The sequence below is a fragment of the Meriones unguiculatus genome, chromosome 12 (genome assembly GCF_030254825.1).
Source record: "Meriones unguiculatus strain TT.TT164.6M chromosome 12, Bangor_MerUng_6.1, whole genome shotgun sequence".
Classification (NCBI taxonomy): domain Eukaryota; kingdom Metazoa; phylum Chordata; class Mammalia; order Rodentia; family Muridae; genus Meriones; species Meriones unguiculatus.
The window spans coordinates 33,872,682-33,883,852 of NC_083360.1; the positions used below are offsets into that span (position 1 = coordinate 33,872,682).

At 43.9% G+C, this 11,171-nt stretch overlaps 1 protein-coding gene across 1 annotated transcript; it reads right to left on the minus strand.

Annotated features, from left to right (window-relative positions):
- Positions 1–449: 449 nt before the first annotated feature.
- On the minus strand, positions 450–11,140 carry Ccdc117 (coiled-coil domain containing 117). Its single transcript, XM_021632654.2, has 5 exons — positions 10,830–11,140; positions 10,354–10,404; positions 6,230–6,454; positions 5,694–5,831; positions 450–3,153 (listed from the first exon to the last, which is right to left on the minus strand). The coding sequence occupies exons 1-5, from the start codon at positions 11,009–11,011 to the stop codon at positions 2,916–2,918; spliced, it is 834 nt and encodes a 277-aa protein (XP_021488329.1). The 5' UTR covers positions 11,012–11,140; the 3' UTR covers positions 450–2,915.
- Positions 11,141–11,171: the final 31 nt, after the last annotated feature.

Below are 11,171 nucleotides of genomic sequence, written 5' to 3' on the forward strand. Positions count from 1 at the left end.
TCAAAATTTGGTTAAAAATAAAACCGTATCTTGTTTTCTGCAACTGCAACCCAAAGACAAAGCTCCCTGCCTTGGGAGTCAAGGATCCAGTTATCAATGAATGACCAAATATGTAGGCAACACTGCCACCCAGTGACCTGCCAGTTCTTAGCAAAGGAAAAACATGAATCAACATCACAGACTTGGGCCAGTCTCCACCTCTAAAGGTCCCAGGCCCTCCAGCTAGAGTCTCCGGGTCCACATTAAAATACTGAAGGCAGAGTCCAAGGTCGGCATGGGACGGCCCACAGGAGAGCCCTACTCAGGGGAAGCAGGGCCACGGTCACATTCACAAAGGTCAAGCCGCCTGCCTAGTAAGAAACAGCTCACCAACTTGCAGGACAGATGTAAGTTTTTCACTGATAGGAAAAAAGTCTATTTAATGTACATATATACAAGATTACAGATACTTTAAAAAGTTCAAAACACTTGAGTTTTATTGAAAATAATGAAATACAGAAACACCAGGTTCTCATCTTTGAAGTAAAGCTGACACATCCTCTAGATGTTCCTAGGTCTGTACTATTCACCAGGCCAGGTTCCAGATGCAGAGCGGCAGGTGAACCTGCGAGTTAACATTCTCCTCTGCCGTCTAAGTCCTGTCCTACTTATGTTTCTAAATTTTACATTTTTATCTTTTCAAGAATGAGCAGTTTTAAACTGATGTATATTATGAGAGCTGGATTCTCATATTATTCTTCATATTAAGAACAACAACAAAATAACCCAAACCAAGAACCAAAAACCCCACACACACCCGATTGAAACTCAGAGAAAATACACATTTGTTCATCAGAGCTCACCTGCTTTAGATACTTGTTGACCTTCACATTAGTACATTGAGCCAATGTTTGATCCATGCTGCAAGAAACTATACAAGATGAAAAAACCTGTTAATCCCTTAGGAAAACCTTAAGGGAAAGAAAGCAAAAGCCTTATGCTAGAAAAGAAAACAGAGCATGGGGCTGGAGGCGGTCAAATGAGTAAGAACCACAAGGATGAAGATGATTTTTGTACAAACGTGCAAGTAGATAAAAGTCCAAAAGGAGCATGAAACATCCACTTTCCTGCAGAAATAGGATCACATCAGGTAAGGACTTCTGACAAGTTAAAAGACATCCTCCAGTAGATATCAACCCCATCAAAGCCACTTAAGGCCTTTCAGAGGCAGTCCTGGTATTCTGGGCCCTTTGGAAGCTGCCATCTCCTTCCCTCTAATACGGGGCTAACTCCAGACTCTTGGCAGTCCCTGCATGTCTTTCAACTGTACCAATATTTTTTAGCATAGATATTTCTTTAAGGCTATAAACTTTACTAGTTGGTCCCATTAAACAAGCCATTAGTTTTTCAAATGACATGAGTCAAACACTTGCACATTTCAACAGAAGACAGTTACATTCACCTCTCTGAGATGAAGAAACTATTAGCTGGTTTCCAACTGGTTTCAATACTGGTTTGAAGCTTGAGTAACTTTGTGTAGACATAAATATTTTGTTTAAATATTAAACATTAAACCTTTTCCTGACATCCAGACAGAAAGAGAGGGGCAGGAACAAAGAGAAGGCAAGAGGAGAATCAGTCTAACGAACGGTCTTGGGCCTCCTCTGCCATCCACAGGAGGGACTTTAGTAGGAGTTGCAAAAATGCCTGGAAGCTAAGTTTCTAAAAACTCACCTCTACTCTACAGAAACATCTTTTTTTTTTTTTTTTTTTTTCCTTTTCCTACAAAGGGAGAAGAAACCCAGAAAATGAAAACCAAACTGAGGTTTTCTGCTGTAGAAAAAGAGTTATTTACTACCTCAGCGGCTATGTTAGAGACTGCTCTACAGCGCTGAAGGAGTTGTCATGCCTTCGTTACACATCCTGCCATGCTGAAGAGCTCTTCCTGAGAAATTAAAAACTTAACCCTGGTTATTTCCAAAGAACACCTTGAGCCTGGTTTGGGTACTAAAGGGTAAAGATTTCCTGCTGGCAGGAGGCCATCTCCACTAACTTAGGCTTACTGCACAATCAATAGCTTAAAAGCACCGGACAAGTAGCTATCTCCAAGACACCTGTCCATTTCTTCTCAGCTAAGTTACTGTTTTCAACCAACATTAAAAAAAAAAAAAAAAAAAAAAAAAAAAAAAAAAAAAAACTCAACTTGTTAATACAAGTACAACCTTCCCTTTTTAAACTCTAGAAGCTATCAATGCTGGGTTTAGTTGACACAGCATGAACTCAGGATTCATGAAAAGACACTTCTCTCACAGGCATTTGCAGAGGGGGTAAGCCCACATTCGTTAAATCACTCACGTTAAGTTAATTGAAGTGTAAACATTACTGACCAACTGAGCTTATCAGTCACGAAAGGATACCAAAAACTACTGCTTGAACAATACAGCTACACCAACCTGATGCCAAAACAAGTTTCCCTGTCTGTTCAATTCCTTCAGAACAAACTCAAAGTACTACTATCTTCCCTCCTGCTCTCAGGTGTACAGAAACCACAAGGAGCTCAATACATGACTTCGCTGTCAGGGTGCAGTGGCAATTAGGAGCATTCCTCTACGTAATCATCTCAAGAATGAATGGCTTCAACAACGGGACAGATGACTTAAGTCACATAACACATCCAGCATCTACATCTGTCTTTACAAAGACTAATATTTCTTGGATAAGCCTGCTAGAAAACAGAACTTCCCTTGAGATAAGCTTCCTTGGCAAAAAGTTGAATTCAACAGACGGCTACCCACAATGACAGTCCCACCCCACACCACAGGGGGAGATACTACACCCGTTTCATAAAACTTTCAGGTCCCTAGACTACACAGGCAGGCTCATCACTGAACATGGGAGCCTTCCAGAACTTGCCAAGTTGGAGCAGAAGCTGGTCTCTAGAGCTCCATCTCTTCCTCTGTGCTAGCAACTGTCTCCAGACTATGGTAAAGCGGTGTGTCTGTGCACCGAGGTTCCAGCAACAGTTCAGTTCTCTGTGGGAAGGCAGTGCCGGCAGCTGCATGCTTTGTCTGGCTCTCTCCCATGTAGTTCTTAGGGTTAGATGATGGCTTTGGCTTCTCAGGAAGGAGTTCAGGGAGAGGTTTCCAGAGCACAAGCTCCATGGAAGGACGGCTCCTGGGATAGAAAGCAGTTCAACCTTTAGGACATGCAGACAAAGGCTGTCATCAGCTCCTGTTCACTACCCAACAGCTTGCAGTTAGATAGAAGTTAAGGTCTGTTTTTTGTGCATCTCTACCCAAGTAACTACTGAAACAATTTCTGTTATTTTTGACCGTGATGTCTTTCATCACTTCTCATTATATAAATTTAAATCTTTGAATTAAAAAGAGTTCACATTAGCAGCAGCAGATATACTAGGAATGATACTGATTAGCATGGACACTGTACAGGATGTTACAAAAATCTGTGAAGCTATCCATGTTTTGTTTTGTTTTAAAGAGAGCTAGCGATATTTAGGAGAATTCAAACTGGACTTAGAAAAAAAATTATGTGCATGCATGTCTGAGTCTCTCCGGGATGTGAACATGTGTGTAGGAGGAGCTGAAACTACAGGCAGTTGTGAGCCACCTGATGGGGGGTGGCAGGGATCAAACCCCAGTCCTCTGTAAGAGCAGGATGTTCTGTAAGAAGTGAGCATTGTTCCCACCCCTCAAACACACAAAACCTAGGACCTCACACATGTATGTGCTCTATTTCTTAGTGATCTCACCAGCCCTGTATGTATTTTAAACCAATCAACCCACCAGCCTTAAAGATGCCATGAATAGCTGTAATGTTGTAAGTTACCAATGTGAAAAACAGGGCCCCATGAGCTGGGTGTATTGGTGCATGCCTTTAATTCTGGCACTCAGGAGGTAGAGGAAGGTGAACCTCTGTGAGTTCAAGGCTGGCCTGGTTTATATAGTGAGTTTCAGGATAGCCAGAGTTACATAGACCCTGTCACAAACAACAACAAAACAAACAAAACACAGAAAAATAGGGCCCTTGATTTAATTTAATGCTCTATTTGAGGTAGGGGAATGGAACTAAAGCCTTACATGGTAAGGACCACTAATCTATACCACTAGCTATAATAATACACCTAGAGAAAAGTTTTTAATACGCAGATTTGCATGACTATAATTTTTTGTTTTGATTTGTGACACTGAGTTTAATGCATGCTGAGCAACTGTTCTAGTACTACACTACCTCCCTAGCCCTGTGGGTGATTTTTGTATATTAAGTCACTGTACACGAAAATGAAATCCTGGACCAACTTAATTTCTGATGCCCTTTGTTTCCTATAGTTGTAAAGTAGAACATTTTGCAGTTAAACCAAAACAATGACACTAAACATGCAAAATCATGTATTTTTCCCAACCATAGCTAGGAGCAGTACGTGTAATCCTAACACTTGGAAGTTGTAAGCAGGAGGGTCAGAAGTTCTAGGCTAGCCTGGACTACATGAGCACCCATCTCCAAAGTAGAGAAAAATTCCTTACCCTTGATATAAGAAAAATTGTCTGGGACACAGAAGTAAATAAGAAGAAAGTAACAATGAGGAATACTCTCAAAGGCTCAGTTCTGGAAAACTACTGAGAGCAGCAGACACTATTTTGAGCAGGAGGGCGATGTGACCTGCATACACAGTGGCTACAACACTGACACACCCTCAGGGCTGAGCAGTTAATTATAACTTAGGCTCCGGCCTGTTTGAAAACCTTCTGGGTCCCCACAGCAATAGCTGTACTGCTCCCACTCTGCCTGAGGGCAAAGCGCCTGCACTATTGAGCGCTAGGTCCCCAGGGCGCCTTTTGGATCCCCACACTCAGCTTCAGTCCAGGTTTCCCAGGCAGCACTTAAACGCACTTTACAGCACAGCACACAATGAGGACTCACGCCTTCCACAATGGAGATGAAGCTGTCTTCAGTCTGCACTTTGCTTGGTAGGCTCTTGTGTTTGCTGGCCTGTTTCCTCCTCTCACCTCTTTTCCCTTAGTTACTACTCCTCACCCTAAGCCCACCTGTCCTCTCACCTGCTGTTTCTGTGTTTCTACTCTCAAAATATAACAAACAAGTTAACTGAGCTCCTTAAACTCTGGGCTTATTTTCTGCTTTCCTTTGTGTGGTGCTGAGAACAGAACCCAAGGCTTTACACAGCACCGCAAGCACTCTTCCACGGGTCACTTGTCTAGTCCTTGCTTTTCTGATACAGAGCTCAGTGTATAGCTTAGTCTGGTCTGGTACTATCACACCCATCTTAAATATGTTGTGTTTTGTCATTATTTTTCCCCTCTCTCTTCTTTTTTCCTTTTTTTAAAGACAAAATCTCACTCTGTAGCCCTGGCTGGCCTAGAATTCACTATGTAGAGCAGACAGCCTGGAAACTAATACCTCTGCCTCTTGAGTTCTGCTGGGGTTTCTCAGACCCTGTCTAGCTTAAATTATGTTTTAAATCAAGAGCAAATGAAGCTAAGAGAGGACGACTGTGAACACGAACCTAACCTGGGTTACAGAGTAACATTCCCACCGCCCCCAAAACAAAACAAAGCGAAGAGCTAAACATTCTAGAAAGACCCCCAAAGAACGTGCTATGGTTTGTGGCTTTGTTTCTAATCTGACACATTACCCTCTGTTTCCAGGTCTGTGCTGAGTCTGAGTCATTATGTACTTACATGGACTCAATCATTTTCTTTGTGAAGACTTCCTCAAATTCCCTCTTCAAGCCTGTTTTCATGGTATCAGAAAGGATAAGACTTGGGAGGTGGCTAACATTTCTGTCACTTTCAACCTCTTCATCTTCGTCAATTATCCTAAATAAGTAATGAGGCAGAGAAAGAAGAAACATTAGTCAAGGTATTGTACGTCCTTGTAGTAAATAACGTTTGAGGCTAAGACTAAAATCGCAGGTGCTACAGTGAGACATCAAGTAAGCAACACCTCAGAGCAAAGTGACCAAATGAGGCTGCTTTTCTCCCAGGCAGGAAGAACTTTCAGCAGTTCATTTAACAGAAAAGTTTTAGAATGGAGTCAAGTTTGAAGAATGTTTCGTAGAGAACTGATCCTGACATGGTTAGTAAAATGCTTAGTCAAGCTGTTAGAGCTTGCTTTACCATATGAAGTGTCTGTCCTCCATTCCCTGTCTCCAGCATCACCACATGATCCTGCCCAGTTTAGAACAGCAGCACCAAGCAGCCTGCAATGTCAGTACCTGTCCTCAATCTCCTGAAGCTTCCTCCTGGCAACTTCGCACTGCGGTTCTCCAGTTGTTTGATCCATTTCTTCACAGACAGCATCTAGCATGCTGGGTACGGAAAGGCCACTAGGACACGTGTTCACCCCATGACCTTCTATACCCTGGGGTGTGCCAAGAACCCATTCATTAGCAACTACACAAAGTTCAGCTTCGGTCATTCGCTTTTTTCTTATTGGACACCTAGGAGGAAGGAAGAAAAAGCAAGAAGAAAGAAAAAAAAATCCCATTTCAGATGAAATGTAAGTAATTTTTCTAATCAATTAAGAAATTCTTTTTAGCCAGGGTACTGGGATTCAGGAGTGTGCTACTGCACCTGGCTAAGGACAAAAATCTGTAGGAAAGATAAGACAACAAGCATCGCAATAAAAAAGACAAAGTTGGGTCAGAGGTGGCTCAGCAGTTAAGAGAACTGGCTGCTTTTCCAGTGGATATAGGTTCAATTACCAACACCTATAAGGTAGTTCACAAATGTCTATAGTTCCAGTTCCACTGAATTCTATACTCTGCCCTGACACACAAGCAAACTACCCATACACACAAGAGACAATAAAGCAGCAATTTTTGATCCAGCCACACTCTGTCATTGCTGCATCAAGTTGTCCCCCAGCCCCAAAGTGTGTGGTGGTCACCAAACACACACATTTCCTAAAGTATGCTTCCAGTACCATAAGAACAGGCCACTAACATAAGTTTTTTGCCTTTGGCCATCTGTCCCTGACCAATAATGGGATCTACCCTTCTCCTAGTCCATCTGCATCCTACCTATATTAGTACTTAAGAGACCTTAGAACTCAAACCTAGCTTCTCCCTTTTGGAGATATTTGGAAACGAGGGCCTAGAAAGTATCAGAGTAAGAATCCTATCACTGTACCTTTTCATTAAATTCCTTGCCTTTTAAGCACAGAGGTTAACTATTTAAGCTCTTACACAGACTTGTACTTATTAGCACTATGATGTGAGCACGGCAAGCTGAAAGCAAGGCAGACGCTGGCTGCCGTTTACCCCGTTCTTCTTCCAAGTGTTTAGACCTGCTGCTCGGCAGCAGCCTGTGTAGTGTCAGTTCTTGACCACATAACCAGAATTCCCACTCATCAGTCCCGGTTCAGAGCCACTACACTGAGGGTCAAAGGAGACGAAGGGACATGTTTATAAGAGAAAAATTTAAATCTATGTTAACACTGTGAAATCAATATTCAAGTCTCTGGAATTTAAAATCTGACATTAATGCTTCTTAAACTTGCATTAAAAAAAACCTGAATTTACTATGTTAGATTTAGAATTTTTATCTCATTCTAGTACTAGAAATATCTAGGAGACAAGATGCAGGAAGATCAGGAATTTAGGACCAGTGTCAGCTATACAGAAGTTTCAGGACAGCCTGAGTTACATGAAATTCTGCCAAAACCAACCAACCAACCAACTAACCAGCCAAACAAACAAAAACAAAAACAAAAGGCTTTAAGCTGTGTGTGGTGGCACATGCCTGTGAAACACCAGCTAGGAAAAAGCGTAACAAATCAGAATAGGCAATTTTCAGAACACCTAACAATTAATATATGAAATTGTTCTTTGACCATAGGTTATTTCATGCCTGTAGACCTACTTTGCTAATTAACAATTAAAGATCAATAGTGATTAAGCCCTAAAAACCTGTGAATTAAAAGGCTTCCTGAAGCTGGAGAGATGACTCACTAGTTAACAGCATGCACTGCTCTTGCAGGTGTCCCAAGTTCAGTTCCCAGTACCCATATCAGGTGGCTCACACTGGGATTAAAGGCATTCACCACTGCACCTGGCTTAATTTCTATACATTTAAGCAAACATTAGAACCAATAACTTAATAACCTAGAGCACTATGAAGACAAATAACGTTCCTGAGTTATCTATAGCAATCCCAAGGCTTAGCAAATCCCCTGATCTAGGGGTTTTTAACCTATGGCAACAGCTCAGCAGGAAGAGCGCTAGTCATGTAAGTATGAGGACCTGGGTTCAATCCCCAGGACCAACATAAAAAAGCCAAGCATGGTGACTTGTAATACTAGCACCAGAGAGGGAGAGAGAGAGAAATCCCTGGGTTCTGCTCGACTCCTCACCATAGCTTACATGGTTAGCTCCAAGCCAGTGAGAAACCTTGTCTCAAAAACCAGGTGAGGGAGATGTCTCAGTGACTAAAAGCACGTTTGTGTCAGCATGAAGACTAAAGTATACTTGTAAATGACAGGTAGGCATGGTAGCCCACCTGCAATTATAGGACTCAGGAAATGGAGAAATCATAGAGCAAATTCTGGATTCAAGTGAGATACCCTGCCTCAAATATAACATGAAGAATGATTGAAGTCAACCTTTGACCTCCACATATATGCACATATCACATATAGGCACATATATGCATGCGTCCGCACACACACACAAAACCAAACCAAAAAAACCTAGCAAGGCTAGGAATATTGGTACTTTAATCCCAACACTCAGGAAGCACAGGTAAGTGGCCAAAGCCATAGTAAATTCCAGGACAAAATAGTGAGACCCTGTCTCAAAACAAACAAAAAAGGCAGGGCAGTGGTGGTGCACACATTTAACCCCAGCACTTCGAAGACGACCTAATTCAAGGCCAGCCTCAAAAACAAAAAACCCCAATCAAACCAGACCAAAAGCCAACCAAAGCAAAGGTGGATTGTATGAGAGTAAAAACATCCAAGATGGACTTCTGCTTCCCTCAGCCCAAGTCTACCTTCCCTTACTCAGCCACAAAACTAAGGTAACTTTCAAGCACCGCATTTTTGTTTTGTTTTCTCAGACTTTGTCTTTTTTATTGCAGGTTGCTTGTTGTATTATCTTTCTTCACGTGGCCTTGGAGATCCACCTACCTCTGATGGGATTAAAGGAGTGTGCCACCAGCTTCTGGCTTTTTTTTTTTTTAAACGAGTCTAAGTATCAACAAATCTAGGCGATTCAAAAAGTTTTAAATTTTTTCTTTTTAAGATAAGCTGTCATGTTTCCAAAGCTGGCCACAATTCAGTATGTTACAGGGAATGGCCTTTAATGTCAGATCTTCCTGCCTCCACCTTCCTTCCAAGTGCTGAGCTCACTGGCTTTGTTTTGTGCTTTGAGGCAAGGTCTCAGTGTGTAGCCCAGGGCTAGCCTCAAACTCTCAGGGATCCCATCTCACTAAGGATGACTGGAGTAGGCCATCATTTTTGGAAAAGAGTTGCGTTTCTACAACAGAGGGTGTGGTAGGGGTAGAATCGTACAGACAGTTAAACTATCCAGAGCAGGGCTCCGGATAACTGACGTTCAATGGGACAGCAGCTGCATAGCATGCCCCAAGCCCTAGATTTGAGCACAGGAAAAACAAAAAAGCAAGATGACTCAATGAGTGAAGACGCCGCCACCTAAATGATAAGCTGAATTTGATCCTGGAACCTACATGGGGAGGGGGGGTGAGAATCAATTTCCAAATGCTGCCCTCTACCTTCACATCCCTATCATGGCACGTGTGTATATATGTAATAACAACGACTAAGAAAAGAAGAGGAAAAAAAGCAGGTATTGATGCATGGTGGCATGTGGGCCTTTAATCTCAACGTGTAGGGGCAAGCAGATCCTGAAGTTTGAGGCCAGCCTACCCTACATAGCCCTGGCTAGGCAGGGCTACATACTGGTAGACCTCATACATACTCATTTGGAATAAGCTAAAAGTCAGTAAAAACAAACAACAAAGCCCCAACGCACTGCACTGTGAACAGGTTTCTCGCTACAAACGTAAACAATCGTAAGCACACAGTCGTCAACTTTAAGTTTATGAACTCTCTATGGGGAAGTAACAAACAAGTTACAAGCCCTTCCAATACATAGTCTCTTGTTTTCTTTCCGTTCTTGTTGTAAACTCTGTGTCTGTGACCACAGTTTAAAATTCAACAGTACACTGGTTACAATGAGTTTTCCTCTACGCCGGCCACCCAGCTTCTGCTCCTAAAAGGCACCAGTTTAAATAGATACATTTGACTTGACCTTTTTCACGTAAACTAGGATGCACGTAAACTGCGATCACAAAGAGGACCAACGGTCCTGAAACTTACTCATCATCCTCTGCCAACCGCTTGTGTTTCTTTCTACAGTGAAGGGAAACGCTGTTGGAATAAACAAAAACAAATCGGTCAACCAAGACGAGAACTTAAGACTAGGATTTCTTCATCCTGTCTTCCTCGCCTCGCTTATCGGCATCTCCCGCCACAAACTGAAAACTCCCTTCCCTGGCCGTGAGGGACCGACACAAGGTTCCAAGCGATCACGTCTTGCCGGAGACTCCAAATAACCACAGACAAGGAGATCTGAAGTTGTCACTTCTGTCGGGGCGGTGACAGCTGTGCACGCCTCCAGGACCCATCTCTGGCCCCACGCTGCCGACGAGGACCCCAAGTGTCCCAGCGACTCTCAAAGTTGTCCCGGCCGGCGGCCAGGCCGAAGGTCCCTCGGCAGGTCGCCGACCCTGCGTCCCGGGACCCACGGTTAACGTCCCCACGGGGTTAACGGGCCCGCCCCGCCGGCTCCTCACCGTCCGCGCGCCGTTCTCCCACCCGGGCTGCTCGGCGCAGGGCGGACGCCCGGCCGCGGGGCCAGGTCATGGCCGGCGGCTCCCGGCGGGAAGGCCCGGCCCGCGAAGGCCGCCGGCGGCTGCAGGAAGTCCGCGCTGCCGCTCAGAGGGAGGCCGCTGAAGGGCCGGCCGAGCGCCGCCATGCCTTTCCAGGCGAGGCTGAGTCCGCGACCACAGTCGTTCGTGTCACCAGGCCCCTCAGTGGCAGCCACCGCCGCTGCCCACGAGAACCCGCCTCCGAGCCCGCTTCGACCCCTACGTCACGCCTTCTAGAACCCTCCACTCTGGGCCGCCCAGAGACAC